This window comes from Chiloscyllium plagiosum, chromosome 11 (genome assembly GCF_004010195.1).
Source record: "Chiloscyllium plagiosum isolate BGI_BamShark_2017 chromosome 11, ASM401019v2, whole genome shotgun sequence".
Taxonomy (NCBI): Eukaryota; Metazoa; Chordata; class Chondrichthyes; order Orectolobiformes; family Hemiscylliidae; genus Chiloscyllium; species Chiloscyllium plagiosum.
Window position 1 is genome coordinate 44,874,273 of NC_057720.1, and position 18,455 is coordinate 44,892,727.

At 39.6% G+C, this 18,455-nt stretch overlaps 1 protein-coding gene across 1 annotated transcript in view; it reads left to right on the top strand.

Annotated features, from left to right (window-relative positions):
* Nucleotides 1-18,455, top strand: part of agbl4 (AGBL carboxypeptidase 4) — an 862,393-nt gene that overhangs the window by 693,244 nt on the left and 150,694 nt on the right. Inside the window, exon 8 of the mRNA XM_043699224.1 lies at nucleotides 1,083-1,197. Within this exon, the coding sequence (XP_043555159.1) occupies nucleotides 1,083-1,197 (115 nt within the window). The remainder of the gene's footprint in view (nucleotides 1-1,082; nucleotides 1,198-18,455) is intronic.

Genomic DNA, 18,455 nt, shown 5'->3' on the forward strand with positions numbered 1-18,455 from the left:
AAGGAGCCCTGATTGGAATCTCCTGTCCGAACTGTGAAGCTCTCTTCCTTTGTAAGAAAAAAGAGGTACAAGATTGTCACTCCTCGGAATATCAGGCCCAGGTGTTTTAGTATTTTGCATAAGATGATGGAGAGTTTTTCTTATATCATCCCCAAATTACATTAAATTAATTTTATACAAAGCACTCGATCTCAAAATTTAAAAGTGTATCCAGAATCCATCAGTTATTGTAGCTAAATTTTTCTTTATATTTTATGTAACATTTAATCTTAAATGAACACAAATTGCTTCATTTGTAAAATACAAAATTAGTTCTTTTAATGCCTTAAAAGGGGTGTGAAGTTTTTTTTTAATTTCCAACATGCAAAAAGGGCCATTCAAAATAGCAAACGCTTATCATTTTAAATATATTTGTTTGATCTCTCGTGGGACTTGGGCATTGCTGGCTGGCCAGCTGTTGTTGCCTGTCTCTGGTTGCCCTTGAAAATTTTGTTTATTTAATTTTAGCTAGAATATAATTCTGTAGAATTATGTCCATTTTCAGTATTATTAATTAACAGAGAGGATGCAAGCTATAAACATAGATATCTGTTGCAACAGAGAAGTGAAGAAAGGAGCTAAGTGTTAAAGATAGAGCAATAAATGCAAATATCATGTGCAAACTAGAAAGTTGACTTGTTTCTCAGCTGAAAAGTCATCGATTATTGGTTCAATGATGAGTGGAGTTTTCCAGCACTGTTCTACATTTGATAGATTTCAGTTGCAAGGAAGATTAAGTTTTTAGTCAGTGTACCATGGCACCTTGACACAGCAAAAATATTTTAAATCTCTTGCTATATGATTTTTCTTTCAAGGACAGAATTGCTATGGGTCTGTTAGTTTAAAAATTATGCAACTTGATGTGGATGATCAACTTTTAGTGAATTTCAGTCCACAGCAAGGTCAATACTTGGAAGAAAAGCAATAACTTTCTAGATTGGTCAATAATCTCAGAAGAGATCTGATTTCATAAATCTGTGTACAGTGATAAGACCCCATTTTAACAATATTTTGTAAATTTCACATATTTCTGTTCCTTCTAGGTTTTATTGATTTTCTTGTCAGCCAGCACTCAGTTGCCAAGGCTCTGCGGGATGTTCTGGTCTTTAAAATAGTACCAATGCTCAATCCTGATGGAGTATTTTTGGGTAACTATAGGTGAGTAAAATCATTAAATTTTGTATTTTAAACATGGCACTTCTCATTTAACATATTATTGACATGTTGCTGTATTTAAAATTGACAAAACTGTATGTTTTAGGGGATATTCACACTCAGCAAGTTTAATATTGTTGCAAATCTGAAACAATTCTTCCACTAGCCCTAACTTTGGAATATGAGCCAGCTACCAAGATTCAATCTGAATTCAAAGGAGAGTGATGTCTTATTTAGCCTGTTTCATGTGTCACATTGAGCTTAAGTGCAATGCTTCCGTTTACTTTGTGACTATAAAATTAGTATTCAGGCAAACTGTTTTACTGTGGCACTGTAGTTATATTGTGAATGAACTTACAGACATATTGATTTCGCTTTTAGCTTTCAGATACTTACCTTTCAAATGATAGGCAGAATTTAATGGAGTAGTTGGGTGCCGTATGGGACCAGTAAAATAAAGGGTTCTGAGCCCATTATCTTCCCAACCTCCCACAGTGAAAGCCTGGGCTGGTACAGTTGAGGTCAGCCTTTTGTTTCAGAAGTCAGCTCAGGTGCCTATTAATGGCCACTTAAAGATGGCAGCAAAACCAGTAGATTAGATTAGATTACTTACAGTGTGGAAACAGGCCCTTCGGCCTAACACCGACCCGCCGAAGCACAACCCACCCAGACCCATTCCCCTACATTTACCCCTTCACCTAACACTACGGGCAATTTAGCATGGCCAATTCACCTAACCTGCACATTTTTGGATTGTGGGAGGAAACCCACACAAACATGGGGAGAATATGCAAATTCCACACAGAGAGTTGCCTGAGGCAGGAATTGAACCCACGTCTCTGGCGCTGTGAGGCAGCAGTGCTAACCACTGTGCCACCATGCCGCCCAGTAGTTTTTCTAACAGTGACAGATAGATTATGTGCCATAGGGGGTTGGTCATCAGGTAAACTTTTACAAAGCCTTTTTTCACCTATATTTGGTTGTGGGAGTTGAGGGTGAAATGGATTCAGACCTGCCAGTTCTAGAGGCAGACAGATAATGAGGCTGGCAACCTTAGAAGAACCACTGTCTTTTACTGAGGCATTAGCCTTGTTTCTAATGGTGAATAGAAGGTATTCAAGCCTTCACACCTCATAACTCCTTATCCCTCAATGCCCCAAATGTACCCTAATACCTCAGTTCTCCATGTCCCCTTCTCATGCATTTGCTCATTGCTTGTTTTGAGGTACCATTGCCTTTCTAATGTTCTCCTTCAGTGCTGCATAAGCGGTTGTGACAGGTGGATGATACCTTCTGACTTTCAATTAAGGAGACTGGAAATAGCTCTGGGCCTGGTCTACATCAACTTGACATGAAGCGACAGATAACAGCAAGTGCCCTGGCACAGGAGCAATGGTGAAAGCATGAATGATGTTATCCTCAGAAAGAACAGCAGTTACATACTCTAATATCATCAACGTTGGAGCATATTTTACAGGATTATTGGCAGAGTAGTCATCCTTGAGCACTGAAATCCATGACATTGATAGCAAAAGTTGGAACTTGCATGGCAGCAACACTGGACCCCATAACCTCTGTCTTGGCTTCCACTGAGGCACTGGGTGACATCTATGTACATTGTAATAGAAGCTGACACAGCATCTATCAGATGTGGCATCACTGCTTGAACCACTAGTGTTGTCATAGAGATGGAACTACTTCCACACTTGAAAGAGTGAGCTGTAAGCTCAGCTTATGCAACTGCCATGTTGGAGCATTCTGTTTTTATATTTAAACTTATGTGCAAATGCAAAGCATTACTGATTATTGTAACCTAAAGGGATATATGTCTGCTTTCGATTTCCCAATGTGTATGACTAGCATACAAGGCTTCCTTTTATAAAATCATCCCAAAAGTCTCAAGCTAATCACAAGCTGTTAGGGTTGATGACTGTCATGACTGTTAAAAAAAATAATACATTTTGGTCTCTGAAAGATGGCCAAGATAAATGTGGTCACATTTTGGTGAATTTTATAATGTTGTGTCCTAATGGATCTCAGAAGTATTTCATTGCTTCCAAAGTTGGAAAAGCACAGCACTCTTGCAACTATTCAGCTTCTAACCAAATGAACAGGAATGTCAGTGTGTGATTACTACATTCTAATTAAGGCATCTAATTCAGGGCAAGTAACAAGCACCAAGCATACAAAAGATATGAAATGCTAATTACAAGCTCACATTATCAATTGTTGGATAGGATCTTTATGATTTCTGCTGCAGTCAACAGATAAGTATTTCAGCTAACTATATTGTGAATAAAAACAACATCCTTAATTAGAAATTAATTTTGCTTTAGATATAATTAATAATGTTCTTAAGTGGTGTTTAATTCTACAAATTAAAAGTTGAAATTCCAGCAGAAATGAATTATTGGACTGAGTTCTTTACAATCTATCTACCTAATGTGATCTATAGGCTGCATAGTTCAAAATCTACTCTTACCCTCAAATGCATCCTAACTATTTTTCTGTAACTTCTGTAGTGGAAGGTCAGAGAAATTAAGAGACCACTGTTTAGGATTTACAATGCGCTGTCTGAGAGTGTGGTGGAAGCAGAATCAATTGGGTCTTTTAAAGAGGAATTAGATCACTATCTGAGAAAGGAAAATGTTTGCAAGGACTACAGAGAAAAGATATGGAATGGCACTAAATGAAATTATTCCATCAGAGCACCGGCAATTAACATTGTGGACCAAGTAACTTCCTTCTCTGCTGTAATCATTCTATGATTTATTCTATGAACCTATAGTGTTAATTGTTATTACAGCAATTTCTGAGCTGTTTATCCAGAACATTTTTTTAAAAATGCCCTTTTCATTTCCATAATCAATATATTTGATTATAGATTACAAGAAAGAATCTTAAGACTTTTTATGTGATTTACTGCTATCTAATGAGATTTATTCCATAAAACTCTCATTGTCTTACAGATTTCCAAACTAATATGATTTTCCAAGCAAACAAATAGTTTGAAATAATTGGGCATACTGCACATTACAATGCAAAATGGATTGTAAAAAGCAGCAGAACAGTTGTGGGCAATATGTAAGATTTATGATTCGATATTCAAAATGCACGAGAAAACCCTTTTCAGATATCTTGCATTCATAGTGTGCAAATTAGTTCAGGTTCTGCACCTAAGAGCAAAAAAGGGCTCTTGTAGGCAAGCTATCTTTTCCACAGACATATAATTGAAATAACAATGAGATATTGCCAATTTGATAAAATGATATTTTGCCTAAGATCTGAAATGCGCCAAGCATTTTACAAAACTGTTGTTATGACAGAGGTTGGAGAATACACTGTCACTCTCTAGTCCAATCTGTCCATTGGTCACAACATAAGTTTAAATGCTTTACCCAGTCACCGTTATGGCCAATTATACTTTATCAATATTCACGTTAGAATTTTAAAAAAAGTTTCTTTAATAATTTGTAAAATTTGTGATTTATTATGCAAACAAACCCTATTTTCAAAAATGTAATGATGAGTATTGCACTGTATCACAAATGAAGGCATAAATATCTACCCTGTGACATTGCACACACATTTGAAAATAAAACATTTGGTTCAAAATTGTTGTTTATGAAGGAGAAAAAGTTAAGGTCTGAAATGTTCAAGATGACTTTAATTTTGTATTTGGTGTCCTTACTCACATAGATGGGTGTAATTTGTTTTGAAATAGATTCATATTCAATAATTCTTTGCAGGCTTGGGTTTTGAAGGATTGTGGATAATTAATCATTTCATGATCTGGGCTGGTTTGAAAAAGTTATCACTGTAAAGTCTTTAAATGTTTAAACCATGTTTTAAATAAGGCTCCTTGGAAGTCATGTGACTTGTGATAATTACTTGTTTTGTTGAGGATCATCCTGAGGCTGCTTCAACACTGCTTTGGGCTTTGAAAGTTTTTGATTATTTGTAACTAATGGAAACAAGGCAGGTGAAGAGGAACCAGCATCCCAGTTTAGCTTCTCTATTTCTGAAACAGAGAGCAGGATGGAACCTGATTGCTCTAAGCTCAAGATGAAACCTGATTTTTATTCTGGAAAAGTGATTGAAAGGTGCATCTGCCAAGATCCCAGACACAACTATACAGCATTAGTTTCTTAACCATACAAGAATGTCAGTATAACAGACTTCAGAATATTCTACGCCTTATCCTTTGTGCCTTCAAGAATAACCACCATTGGATATTTTGTGTTGCAGCTCATGGAGTAGTGATACTGCAATGGCAGTACACTCCTCCCCATCTTTCATAACACAAGAAACACAGCAAGGTGTCACTAAGGTCTTCATAGTTCCAATTCATTGTGAATTCAGAGACTTTTCTAGAAGAGCAGCTTTGTCAGTGTTTCTGCTCTCACACTGGTTTATTCAAAAAGGTTTTCTCAGAAAAGCACAGGATGAACTGAGTAGCAATTCTCTCTCAGCAGACTTTACCACAACTGAACTCCAAATAATATTCAAACAAAACTTAATGACTGACAGCCATAAAGCCAAGAATGTGATTTTGAGTAATTAAGTCCAAGCAATTAACTTGAACCATGAATTGTGTCCCAAAGTTTTTTGTTAGTGATCTCTTTTTAAAAAATCAAGTATCTCTTCAGTCTTTTCCAATGAACAACTTACTAAAATCCTTCAAACATGAATCCTCAATAAGACATAAATTATGAACTATGCAACAAGTTCCTGTTCAGTATGTCTTAATGGAGATTGACAAAGGGAAATGAATATACCCCTTTCACCACAAGATATTGACCCAACTCAGTAGTACTCTTCAACAAAGTATGGAAGCTGCTGATTAACATTGTAATTGGTAAGTTTTCTCATATGATGTCACATTATGTAAAATGGGGATATTAAAATTTAAGAGAAGCATACTGTCACATGACAGGAGTATCTATATGAAAAACATCCTGCTACTACCCCAGTGTTGACTGATAATATTGTCAGAAAATATCTATGCTATTCAAGTTGGGAGTTGGGGATGGTTAACAGGCAAATGACTGAGCAGTTAGTTCGGTCTAATTATTCATACATTCAATGCAAAAATGAAGATTCTATCTTATAAATGTCTGCTCCCTTATCAAGTATCTTACATAACAAGTTTTTAATATATAAGCAAATGAAAATATGAACTAAGCACTTCAATCTTAGTGAGTCCTCAGTTGTGATGCCACCTGTGCTGTGAAGCAGTATTTCCTTAGAATGCAGTTTTATGGTTGAGTGGCATATAGTTGAGCACTTAGACTCATTTATTGAGAGTAAGCATAGTGACATACAATACATATGAAAATGCATTCATATGAATAAGTAGAAATTGTAATTGATAATGCAGATTATAAAAAGGATTAACAAAACTTGATTTAGCCAAGAGTCTAAGGAGCTACTGTAATGCAGAAACAGGAAAGTCAGTATATACACGGGTGGGGAGTATTTTGTTCAGTTACTCTAATGCCAGATAACATAGTTAGCTAAGCATCGGAACCTCGTGATCTTGTTCAGATAATCCGAAATTTGATTAATCAAATGCTGGATAATCGAGGTTCGTCTATGTATGGTTGTCTTACATATCAAGAAATTACCAGCTTTGTTCACATTATTTCATACATACAGAAGCTGAGAAAATCCTGAACAAGTACATGGAGCAATAGAGGCAGAAGAGTTGTCTTGTAATGCAGAGATTAGGACAGTGGGATACTGAAATTTGAATATTTAGAGGGGAGTTCTGATGTAATATCATGGATTTGTAAGATTAATCTTTTGGCCTCTTCATCAATGCTGAGTATTTCCAAGAGTTTCAATTATATTATATCAAAGAAGAGAATTAGTTAGTTCTGGGGAAGCAACCAATACATGTCTGCATTGGTGTAGAAATAAAGCCTGCTGAGCTGCAGAAGGAAGGTGATAGGATTTAAAGAATTCTGGGGAGCGAACGAAAGCAGGATTTTGAGAGAGTGAAGGAGAATTACTCGAATGGGTCAAGGAATGAGGGACTTTAGTTATGTGGTGTATATAAAGAGGCTGGAATTTTCTTTCTCCTTAGAGCAAGTAGAGAAGAGATTTGATAGATGTGTTCTGAATCATTAATGCAGCAGTAAAAAGGATCAGTAACTAGAGGACACATTTAAGGTGATTGGCAAAAGAAGCAAGCAAAGTCAGTTTTTAAATAGCAAGTTGCTGTGATCTGAAATTCTTTATAGTTGGGGGGGGTGTGCTCCCCTTTTAAAAGAATGGCTCCGGTGACCTGGGGGGGAAGCTTTGGATCAGTTTAGGTCCAACTGTGTAGCTGTAAAGAAATGTAATAAATTCCTCCGGGTGCATGTTCCACAGGCCTACCTTGAGGTATTTTTATAATTTATGAATTGACCTAAACAGTATAGGTTGGTGAAGGCAGATTCAATAGTAGCACATAAAAAGATAACAATTGCTTCAAGCAAAATACAGTTAAATCTTGAAGTAGAAAAACGATGTTGTACTACAAGGAATAATTTGTCATAATAAATTCAGTGAAAGGACCAGCACAGGAATAGTGGGTTGAATGGTTTCTTTTGAGCTGTACCATTCTATGACTTCGCAATTTCTACAACCAGCATGACAGTTAAAACCAATATACTTGGACAGCTTATACACTGGCAATGTTACTTTGCCAGAAGAAAATCCATCACAGAGGTCTCAGGGCCTTGATCAGGATAAAGAAGGAGTAGTGGGAGTCATACATGAGGCTAGCGTGTTTCTAACAGTCTATCTAATAATGTAGATCATATTCATGCAATCTGTAAATAGTGTAATAATGCAATCAATTTCATTTTGTTTACTCAATAAGACTCTTCCAATTAGAGCAGAAAGATGGCAATCCTGATCAATATCAGAGTACCCCAGGCTTGAAGAAGCTTATAAGCAACAGGATTAGAAGAGTTAAGTAAACAAACAAAAAGAACAAGTAACATAAATTCATTAAACCTCCAATTATAATTAAATTTGAAGAAACAAGTATCTGCACTTTTTTTAAAACTTCATTGCCGAAATGGGTGCATCACATTAAGACTTGTCACATTGTCAATAATTAATTCAAACTTGAATGGACAAACCCTTACCTTTTCTGGTGCTTTTTTTGTTATCCATTGAGTAAATATCTCAAAGTTATGCCCTTCAATTTATGTGAATGCCATTCCCCTCCTTCAAAACAAATCTTTGATAGAAAGAGGGCAACACAGACAGCAACTTCTGATTTCTGTGTTTAAGTGAGCATATGTAAGTACCTTCAGTTACTGACCAAGTTACTCCTGAACAAGGGTCAACAGGGATAGTCTCATTGCCGTCTGTTTAGTTGAGAGGTCAGTCTCGACAAGTTCGATGGTTTGTTAAGTAGCTGTCTGATAGACGAGACAAGCAACTGCCTGACATAATCATACTCATGGTATCATACCTTACAGACAATATCCCAGACAACACCATCACCATCCAGGCTAGTGGGGCAGGACACACCAAGCAGAAGGGCTGGCAGTCATAGACAGCAGGAGGAAGTTGTTCAGGGATTCCTCAATATTGATTCAGACCCCATGAAGTCTCATGGCATCTGTCAAACATGGCACAGAAACCTCTTACTGATTACCACACACTGCCCAGCTCCCACACCTTCCCCTCAGCTGAAGGATCAGTACACCACTTGGAAGAGGTCCTCAGGTTGCTCTGGGTACTGAATGTACATTGTATGAAAGACTTCAGTGTCCATCACCAAGAGTGCCTTGGCAGCAGAACTACTGATCAAGATGGTTGGGGTCCACAGGATACATGTGCCAGACTGGGTCTGCAGCAGTTGATGAAGGAAAAAGCAAGAGGGAAAATATTCTCAACCTCATCTATGGGCAGGCAGTAGTCTAGTGGTATTATCGCTAGGTTATTTATCCAGAAACTCAGGTAATGTTCGGGGAACCTGGGTTCAAATCACACCATAGCAGGTGATGGAATTTGAATTTAATAAAATTAAATTCTGGAATTACAAGTCTACTAATCACCATAAAGTAATTGTCGATTGTCAGGAAAAACCCATCTGGTTCATTACTGCTCTTCAGGGAAGGAAATCTGCCATCCTCACCTGGTCTGGCCTACATGTAACTTTAGACCCACAGCTATATGGTTGACTCTCAGTTGTCCTCTGAAATGGCTGAGCAAACCATTCAGTTGTACCAATTGCTACACAGTCTCAAAGAATTTAAACTGGAAAGATCAGCAACGCAGCCCAGGGAACTGGTGGGGTTACTAAACGAGTATTTTGTATCAGTTTTTTTACTGTGGAGAAGGACATGAAAAATATAGAATGTTGGGAAATAGATAGTAACATCTTGAAAAATGTCCATCTTCCAGGGGAGGAGGTGCAAGATATCTTAAAATGCATAAAGGTGGATAAATCCCCAGGACCCAATCAGGCATAACCTATAACTCTGTGGGAAACTAGGGCAGTGATTGCTGGGCCCCTTGCTGAGATATTAGTATTATCAATAGTCACAGGTGAGATGACGGAAAACTGAAGGTTGGCTGATGTGGTGCCACTATTTTAAAAAGATTGTAAGGACAAGCCAGGGAACTATAGATCAGTTAGCCTGACATTGCTGATAGGCAAGTTGTTGGAGGGAATCCTGAGGGTCAGGATTTACATGTAGTTGAAAAGGCAAGGACTGATTAGGGGTAGTCAACATGACTGTGCATGGGAAATCAGGTCTCACCAACTTGATTGAGTTTTTTGAAGAAGTACGAAGAGGAACGATAAGGACAGAGTGGTGGATGTGATCTATATGGACTTCAGTAAGGTGTTCGACAAGATTCCTCATAGTAGATTGGTTAGCAAGATTAGAATCCTCCTCCACTGAGCTGTTTAATTGTCCATGACTGGATGTGGCAGGGCTACAGAGCTTAGATCTGATCCATTGATTGTGGGATCGCTTAGCTCTGTCTATCACTTGCTGCTTCTGCTGCTTGGCATGCAGGTTGTCCTGCTTGTGGCTTCACCAGGTTGACACCTCATCTTCAGGTATGCCTGCTGCAGCTCCTGGCATGCCCTCCTGCACTACCATTGAATCAGGATTGATCTCTTGCTTGATTATAATGGTTGAGTGAGGGATATGTTGGGCCATGAGGTTACAGATTGTACTGGAGTACAATTCTGCTGCTGTTGATGGCCCATACCACCTCATGGATACTCAATCTTCTGTTACTAGATCTGTTCGAAGTCTGTCCCATTTAGCACAGTGATAATGCCACGGAACATAATGGATGTTCATCTCAGTGTGAAGGTGGGACTTCATCTTCGCAATGATTGTGTGGTGGTCCCTCTTACCAGTATGGTCATGGACAGATGCATCTGAAGCTGGCAGATTGGTAAGGATGAGGTCAAGTATGTTTTTCCCTCTTGTTATTTCCTTTAGGACCTACCAGCTCAATCTGTAGTACTGCTACCAAGCCAGTCTCAGTAGCGGCAAGAGTACATTTGTGCTCTTGCCAGTCACAGTGCTTCCTCTAAGTGTTATTTAACATGGAGGTGTACCGATTCATCAGCTGAGGGAGGACATTGATCAGCAGGAAATTTCCTTGCCCATTGGTGGCCTTAACAATGTCCTGTACAGCTGCAACATGACCCTCCGCAACTCCTATACTCGAGGCACTGACCAATAAAGGAAAGCATACCAAACACCTTCTTCATTATCCTACCTACCTACAACTCCACTTTTACGGAGCTATGAACCTGCACTCCAAGGTCTCTTTGTTGATCAACAATCCCCAGGAACTTACCACTAAGTGTGTAAGTCCTGCCCTGATTTGCCTTTTCCAAATACAGCACCTCACATTTATCTAAATTAAACTCCCAACTGCCACTCCTCGGCCCATTAGCCCAGCTGATCAAGATCCCGTTGTCCTCTGAGGTAATCTTCTTTGCTGTCCACTACACCTCCAATTTTGCTGTCATTCTGCAAACTTACTAACTATACCTCCAATGTTCACATCCTAATCATTTATATACATGACAAAAAGTAGTGAACCCAGCAATGATCCTTATGGCACATCATTAGAAACCAGTCTGAAAGGCAACCCTCCACCGCCACCCTCTCTCTTCTACCTTCAAACCAGTTCTGTATCCAAATGGCTCATTCTCCCCGTATTCTATGTGCAAAAGATAAAGCTGAAGCTTTCACAGCAATCTTCAGCCAGAAGTGCCGAGTGGATGATCTAGCTTGGCTTTCTCCAGTGGTCTCCAGCATTACAGACACCAGTTTTCCGCCAATTTGATTCACTCCACATGATAGCAAGGAAAGGTTGAAGGCACTGGATGCTGCTTCGGGTCCTGACAGCATTCTGGCAATAGTACTGAACACTTGTGGTCCAGAATGTGTCAATCCCCTAACCAAGCTATTCCAGTACATTTATAACACTAGTATCTCTGCAACAATGTACAAGATTGCCCAGTATGTCCTGTACACAAAAAGCAGGACAAATCTAATCCAGCCAATTCCTGCCAACTGTTGATCATCAGTAAAGTGATGGAAGATGTCATCAGTGGTGCTATCATGTAGTATCTGCTGTGCAATAACCTGCTCAGTGACGCCCAGTTTGGGTTCAGCAATGGCCAATAATCTCCGAACCTCATTACAGCCTTGATTCAAACATGCACAAAAGAACTGAATTCCAGAGGTGAGGTGGGAGTGACAGCCCTTGACATCAAGTTTGCATTCAACTGAGTGTGGCATCAAGGAGCCCTAGCAAAACTGGAATAATTAGGTATGGGGCAAAGCCTCTAGTGGTTGTTAAGTCCTCTCAGCTCCAGGAATTTCTCAGGGTACTGTCCTCAGCTCAACTATCTTCAGCTGCTTCATCAATGACCGTCAGTCCATCATAAGGTTCGAAATGGGATTGTTCACCAATGATTACACAATGTTCAGCACTGTTCGCCACTCCTCAGTCACTGAAGTAATCTGTGTTCAAATGCAACAAGATTTGTACAATATCCAGGCTTGGGCTGACAAGTGGCAAGTAACGCTCGCACCACACGATTGCCAGGTTATGATCATCATGAATAAGAGACAATCTAACCACTGCCCCTTGACTTTCAATGCTGTTACCATCACTGAATTCACCCACTATCAACATCATGGGAGTTATCATTGACCAAAAACTCAGTTGGACTCACCACAAAAACACAGCGGCTTACAAGAGCAGGTCAGAAGCTAGGAATACTGCAGCAAGTAACCACCTCCTGACTCTTCCAAGATAATCCACTATCTACAAGGCTGAAGTTAGGAGTGTGATGGAATACTCCCCATTTGCCTGGATGAGTACAGCCCCAACAACACTCAAGAAGCTTGACACCGTCCAGGACAAAGCAGCCTGCTTGATTGGCACCATATCCGCAAGTATCCACTTCTTCCATCACTGACGCTCAGTAGCACAATATGTACTAACTACAAGGTGCACTGCAGAAATTCATCAAAAGTCCTCAGCACCTTCCAAACCCATGACCATTTCCATTTAGAAGGGCAAGAGCAGCAGATAAATGGGAACACCACCATCTTCAAGTTCCCCTCCAAGCCACTCATTATCCTGACTTGGAAATAGATTGCCGTTCCCTCACTGTCACTTGGTCAAAGTCCTGGAATTAACTCTCTTATGGCAGTATGGGTCAATCCACAGCTGGTAGACTGCAGTGGTTCAGGAAGGCAGCTCATCACTACATTCTAAAGGGCAACTAGGGATGTACAATAAATCCTGGCCAGCCAGTGACACCCATATACCACAAATGAATATTTTTAAAAATCTTCATCAATTTGCCTGCCACAACTACGTTTTTCCATGACAGTATCAATCAAATTGACCACCACACAATCCTTGGGGAGACAAAATCCCTTCTTCACATTGAGGCTATCTCAACTATTTATGTTGTCTGACACTCTCACTGTGCGAAATGGGACAGACTTCAAACAGATATAGCAGCTGAAAACTGGGCATGGATGAGATGCCATTGGTATACAGCAGCTCAATTGTCCTCAAACGCAACACGTAACCTCATGGTCAGTATATCCCCCATTCTACCATTACCATTATGCAAAGGGAACAACCCTGGTACAATGAAGAGTGCAGGATGGCAAATGAGGTGCATCTTGTGAAGTTACAAAATAGAGTTACTTGCATACTTGTGACATCCTCAGCAGCTCCTCAACCAAAAGATGACAACTAAGCACTTTTGTCATATCTAGTTAATAATTAAACATCTCTGGAGGAGAAGGCTCGACAAGTATCCCCATTATCAATGATGAAAGAGTCGAGCACATCAATACAAAAGATAAAGATGAAGCCGAAGTATTTGCAACAACCTTCAGGCAGAATATTGAGTGGCTGATCCATCTTGGCCTCTTCCAAAGATTTCCATAATCATTATGATAGTCTTCAACAAATTTGATTCACTCCACATGATATTAAGAAACTGCTGGAGAGAGTTAATCATGCAAAGGCTATGTATCCTAACAATATTCTGGCAGTAGTGCTGAAGACATGGGTTCCAGAACTTGCTGCACCCTTAGCCAAGCTGTTCCAGTGCAACTAGTGTTGGCATCTACCCACCAATGTGTAAAATTGCCCAGATATGTCCTGTACACAAAATAAAAGGACAAATTCAACCATCCAATACCACTCTATAATCTACTAGTAATCATTCTATCAGTTAAGTGAAGGAAAAGATTGTTATCAAGAGCATCATCAATCAGCATTTGCTTAGCAATAATCTTCTCACTGACAGCTATTATGGATTCTGCTCAAGTCCTCATCCCATTGCAATCTTAGTTCAAACTTAGACAACAGAATTGAATTCTAGAAATGAGATAAGATTGACTGCGCTTAAGATTAAGGCTGCCCTTGCTGAAACATGCCATCCAGCAAAACTGGAGTCAATGAGAATCAGGAGTATTCTCTTCACTGGTTGGAGTCATAACTGACACGAGGCAAGATGGTTATGTTTGTTGGAGATCAGTTATCTCAGCTCAAGACATCTTTGCAGGAATTCCGCAGAGTAATGCCATGGGCCCAGTGATCTTCAGTTGCTCCATCGATAACCTTCCTGCCTTCATAAAATCAGAACTGAGGATGTTCACTGGTGACTACACAATAATCAGTACCATTCACAGTTCCTTAGACACTAATACAGTCCACTTCCAAATCCAGCAAAGCCTGAGTAGTATCCACATTTGAGCTTGCAAGTGACAAATAAGTCAGCAGCTAGTAATGCAACAAAGAACTGCAGATGCTTAGAATTGCTGAAGAAACTCAGCAGGTCTGATAACATCTGTGAACAGGGGTGGCACAGTGGCTCAGTGGTTGGCACTGCTGCCTCACAGCACCAGGGTCCCAAGTTCGATTCCAGCCTCGGGTGACTGTGTGGAGTTTGCACGTTCTCCCTGTGTCTGCGTGGGTTTCCTCTGGGTGCCCACAGTCCAACGATGTGCCGGTCAGGTGAATTGGCCATGCTAAATTGCCCATAGTGTTAGGTGTATTAGTCAGAGTGAAATGGGTCTGGTTGGGTTACTCTTCAGAGGGTCAATGTGGACTGGTTGGGCCAAAGGGCCTGTTTCCACACTGTAAGGAATCTAATCTAATCTAATCTAAACAGAAAACTGAGTGATTGTTTTGAGTCTAGTGAAAAAGGATCACTGCATTTGACATGTTAACTCAGGCAAGGAATCCAGTAGCAAGTAACTCACCACCATAATCCACAAAACACAAGTCAAGCTCTGGCAAGATTCAAGAAGCTTGACATCAACCAGGACAAAGTAGCCCATTTAATTGGCACCATTTCCTAAAATAAACACTCCATCCACTACTGTCACTGAGTAGCAGCAATATGTACCATCTACAAGATACAGTGCAAAACTTCGCTGAAGTCCCTCAGACAGCACCTACCAACAGATGACCGTGATCAACGAGAGGACAAAGGCAGCAGATGCATATGAACACCATCTTCTGCAAATCCCCTTCCAAACACTTACAGTGCAGACTTGGAAATATTGTCATTTCTTAAGTGTTGCCAGACCAAACTTGTGGACATTCCTCCCTAATTGTTGGTCTATCTCGATCAAATTAACTACAGCGGTTTAAAAAGACATCACCAACTTCTAAAGGGCAACTAGAGATGGGCAATCAAAGCTGGTTCAGCTAGTCACGCCCACATTCCATGAAAAAAAGTACCGTTGTACTAAAGCTTTTCCTCAACTCACAATTTGAAGACATGAATTCCTCTTCATTCGTAGTTTTTTTTCTGAATAGGATCTACTTAAACTAGGTTTTTAGTGATGGCGTCTTATAAATGTCAATAAGCAAATGGTTAATGCTGCCCAAATAGCCATGATACTTGGCATAGGAATCATATATTGAAATAAGGAGACTTACACAAATATAATACTTGTCTGAAGTTCCGCTCTCTGCTATGTTAATAACAGTATCATCTACTTATTTGAAACATGGGTATGCAAGTGCACCACCCTGGGGAAAAGACATTGCCTATTTACCCTATCCATGCCACTTATGATTTTGTAAACCTCTATAAGATTACCCGTCAGCCTCTGACGCTCCAGAGAAAATAGCCCCAGCCTCTTCAGCCTCTTCGTATAGTTCAAACCCTCTAACCCTGGCAACATCCTCTTAAGTCTTTTCTGAACCCTTTCAAGTTTCACAACATCCTTCTTAAAAGAGGGAAGGAGATCAGAATTGCACACAATAATCCAAAAGTGACTGAACTAATGTCCTGTACAGCTGCAACATGACTTCCCAACTCCTATACTGAATGCTTTCTGCACAAACATAGAAATATAAAATGGGATGAAAATGGAAAATAAGTAACTGTTGAAAGAAGACTTCCACGCTTTTATGCTAAAGCAGATGTTTCTGATTAAAACAGATACAGAGACATTATGAACGTTAACTGCATTACCATAATACAGCAGTAGGTCAAAGATGGTTAAAAGACTAAACTTTAAAGGGTTTCAAATGTTTTCTATGTATCAGTCTATTAAATTAGGTGAGGTGTGAGCATGATTATTAAGGCACAACATAACATCAGTCGAAAGAGTGTTAAAAAGCAGAGATAGCACAAGTAATTTGCTGGAAATTAGTGTCGATAAGAGCAGCAAAGTAATTACTCATGACTTATCGATCAATAGCTCAAGGTGAACAGGTAGATATAAACTGTTCAGACAAGCAGGCGTAGATGAAGGGAATTACAATGTGATGATCATGAAGGATTTAAATATCTTATTAGTGAAGTGGATGGATCAGGGAAAGGGAAGATGAAAAATTTATGGAGTCACATATAGCAGTCAACCAAAATGATTAAAAATCTAAAAATAGATGAACTCTTGGGCTCTAGTGATTATTGTATAATAAATTTTGACACTGTAATAAAGACTAAAGAACAATGATAACAATTTATGCATGACTTTATAGGGCAGATTTTCTGCATTTGTTACTCTGTCAGTAAAATCAGGTATGTATTCACTTGATATTTCTGCTGCTACTTTTAAATTCTGCCTCAGCTTTGATATTTTGTTTGTAAGCTTCAGGACTACAGGTGCCACTTTGCCTCCAAAATATCATCAATATAGTGCATAGACTTCTGCCTCAGCCCCATCAAATACCATTTAGTAATGTCAGTAGATCTGGCCCTAAAAACATGCAGCAGAAATAAACAGAATAGGTAGATAGCATAATGCTGATGTGATGCAAACACTGCAATCTTTGACCTCACCACTCTAGCTGATGTCCTCATGCAAATATGCACTGCAGCAGGAAGGATTCCCCATTAATACTATTTCAATGAGTCAACAATCATTAATTTCTGGTGGTTCTGCCTGAGTTTTTGGAAATGGTTGACAGTTTGCAGGTTGTTTCCAGAGGTTACAATGGTGATTGTGTTCTTGAAATCCTTTGCATGGGATGCTTCCAGGAAGAAGCAGGTGACATCTCTAATATATCTCAGTTGACCATCACTAATGTTGTTGATTTTCATGGGAAGACTGTAGTTGACCTTGCAAGATTTAGTAGCTCTGGGATACCTTGATTTGGATGGGCACCACCTCAGCTTAGGTGGTAACAGTCTGGGCTGATGAGCTGATGGGAAAATGCTTAAGCATTGATGGAATGACAACGATGGAGGGAGTGTGAAGTTGGTATCCTGTGAAGTTTGTGTTCCAAGGACATTCCATAGACCCATGTCAGAAATCCTAGAATTTTGCTGGAGGACAGAATGCTGCAGCTTCCTTTCTTCCTGTCTTCAGCCATGCTGGCAGTGGCCAATGAGTGATCACTTCCTCCGTACTCTTTGATAGTGTCAGAAACCTTTCTGTAACACATGTACCTGTGAATTAAGAGCAGGAATGGGCTATTTGGCCACTGAATCCTGCTCTGTCATTTGATAAGATTGTGGCCAATTTACTTATTGTTTTAATTATATTTTTCTACCTACTTTATTGCCATTGTTAATCATGATCTTATTACAAGCAGCCTTGTAAATATTCAATGACCGTAACTCTGCTGCTTTCTAGGGAAGAGAATTTCAGAGACTAATAACTTTCTGAAACAAAGAAACCTCATTATCTCCATCTAAAATGGGAGACCCTTCATTTTAAACAGAGTCCCTGTAGTTTTTGTCTACTCCACAGGGGAAACATCCACCATGTCAGTTCCCTCAGGATCTTATGTGTTTCAGTAAGATCCATTCTTAGAACAATAGAACAATACAGCACAGAACAGGCCCTTCGGCCCATGATGTTGTGTGCTGAACATTTGTCCTAGCTTAAGCACCCATCCATGTACCTATCCAATTGTCGCTTAAAGGTCACTAATGATTCTGACTCTGCCACTCCCACAGGCAGCGCATTCCATGCCCCCACCACTCTCTGGGTAAAGAACCTACCCCTGAAATCCCCCCTATACCTTCCACCCTTCACCTTAAATTTATGTCCCCTTGTAACACTCTGTTGTAGCCGGGGAAAAAGCCTCTGACTGTCTCCTCTATCTATTCCTCTGATCATCTTATAAACCTCTATCAAGTCACCCATCATCCTTCGCCGTTCCAATGAGAAAAGGCCTAGCACTCTCAACCTATCCTCGTACGACCTATTCTCCATTCCAGGCAACATCCTGGTAAACCTTCTCTGCACCCTCTCCAAAGCTTCCACACCTTT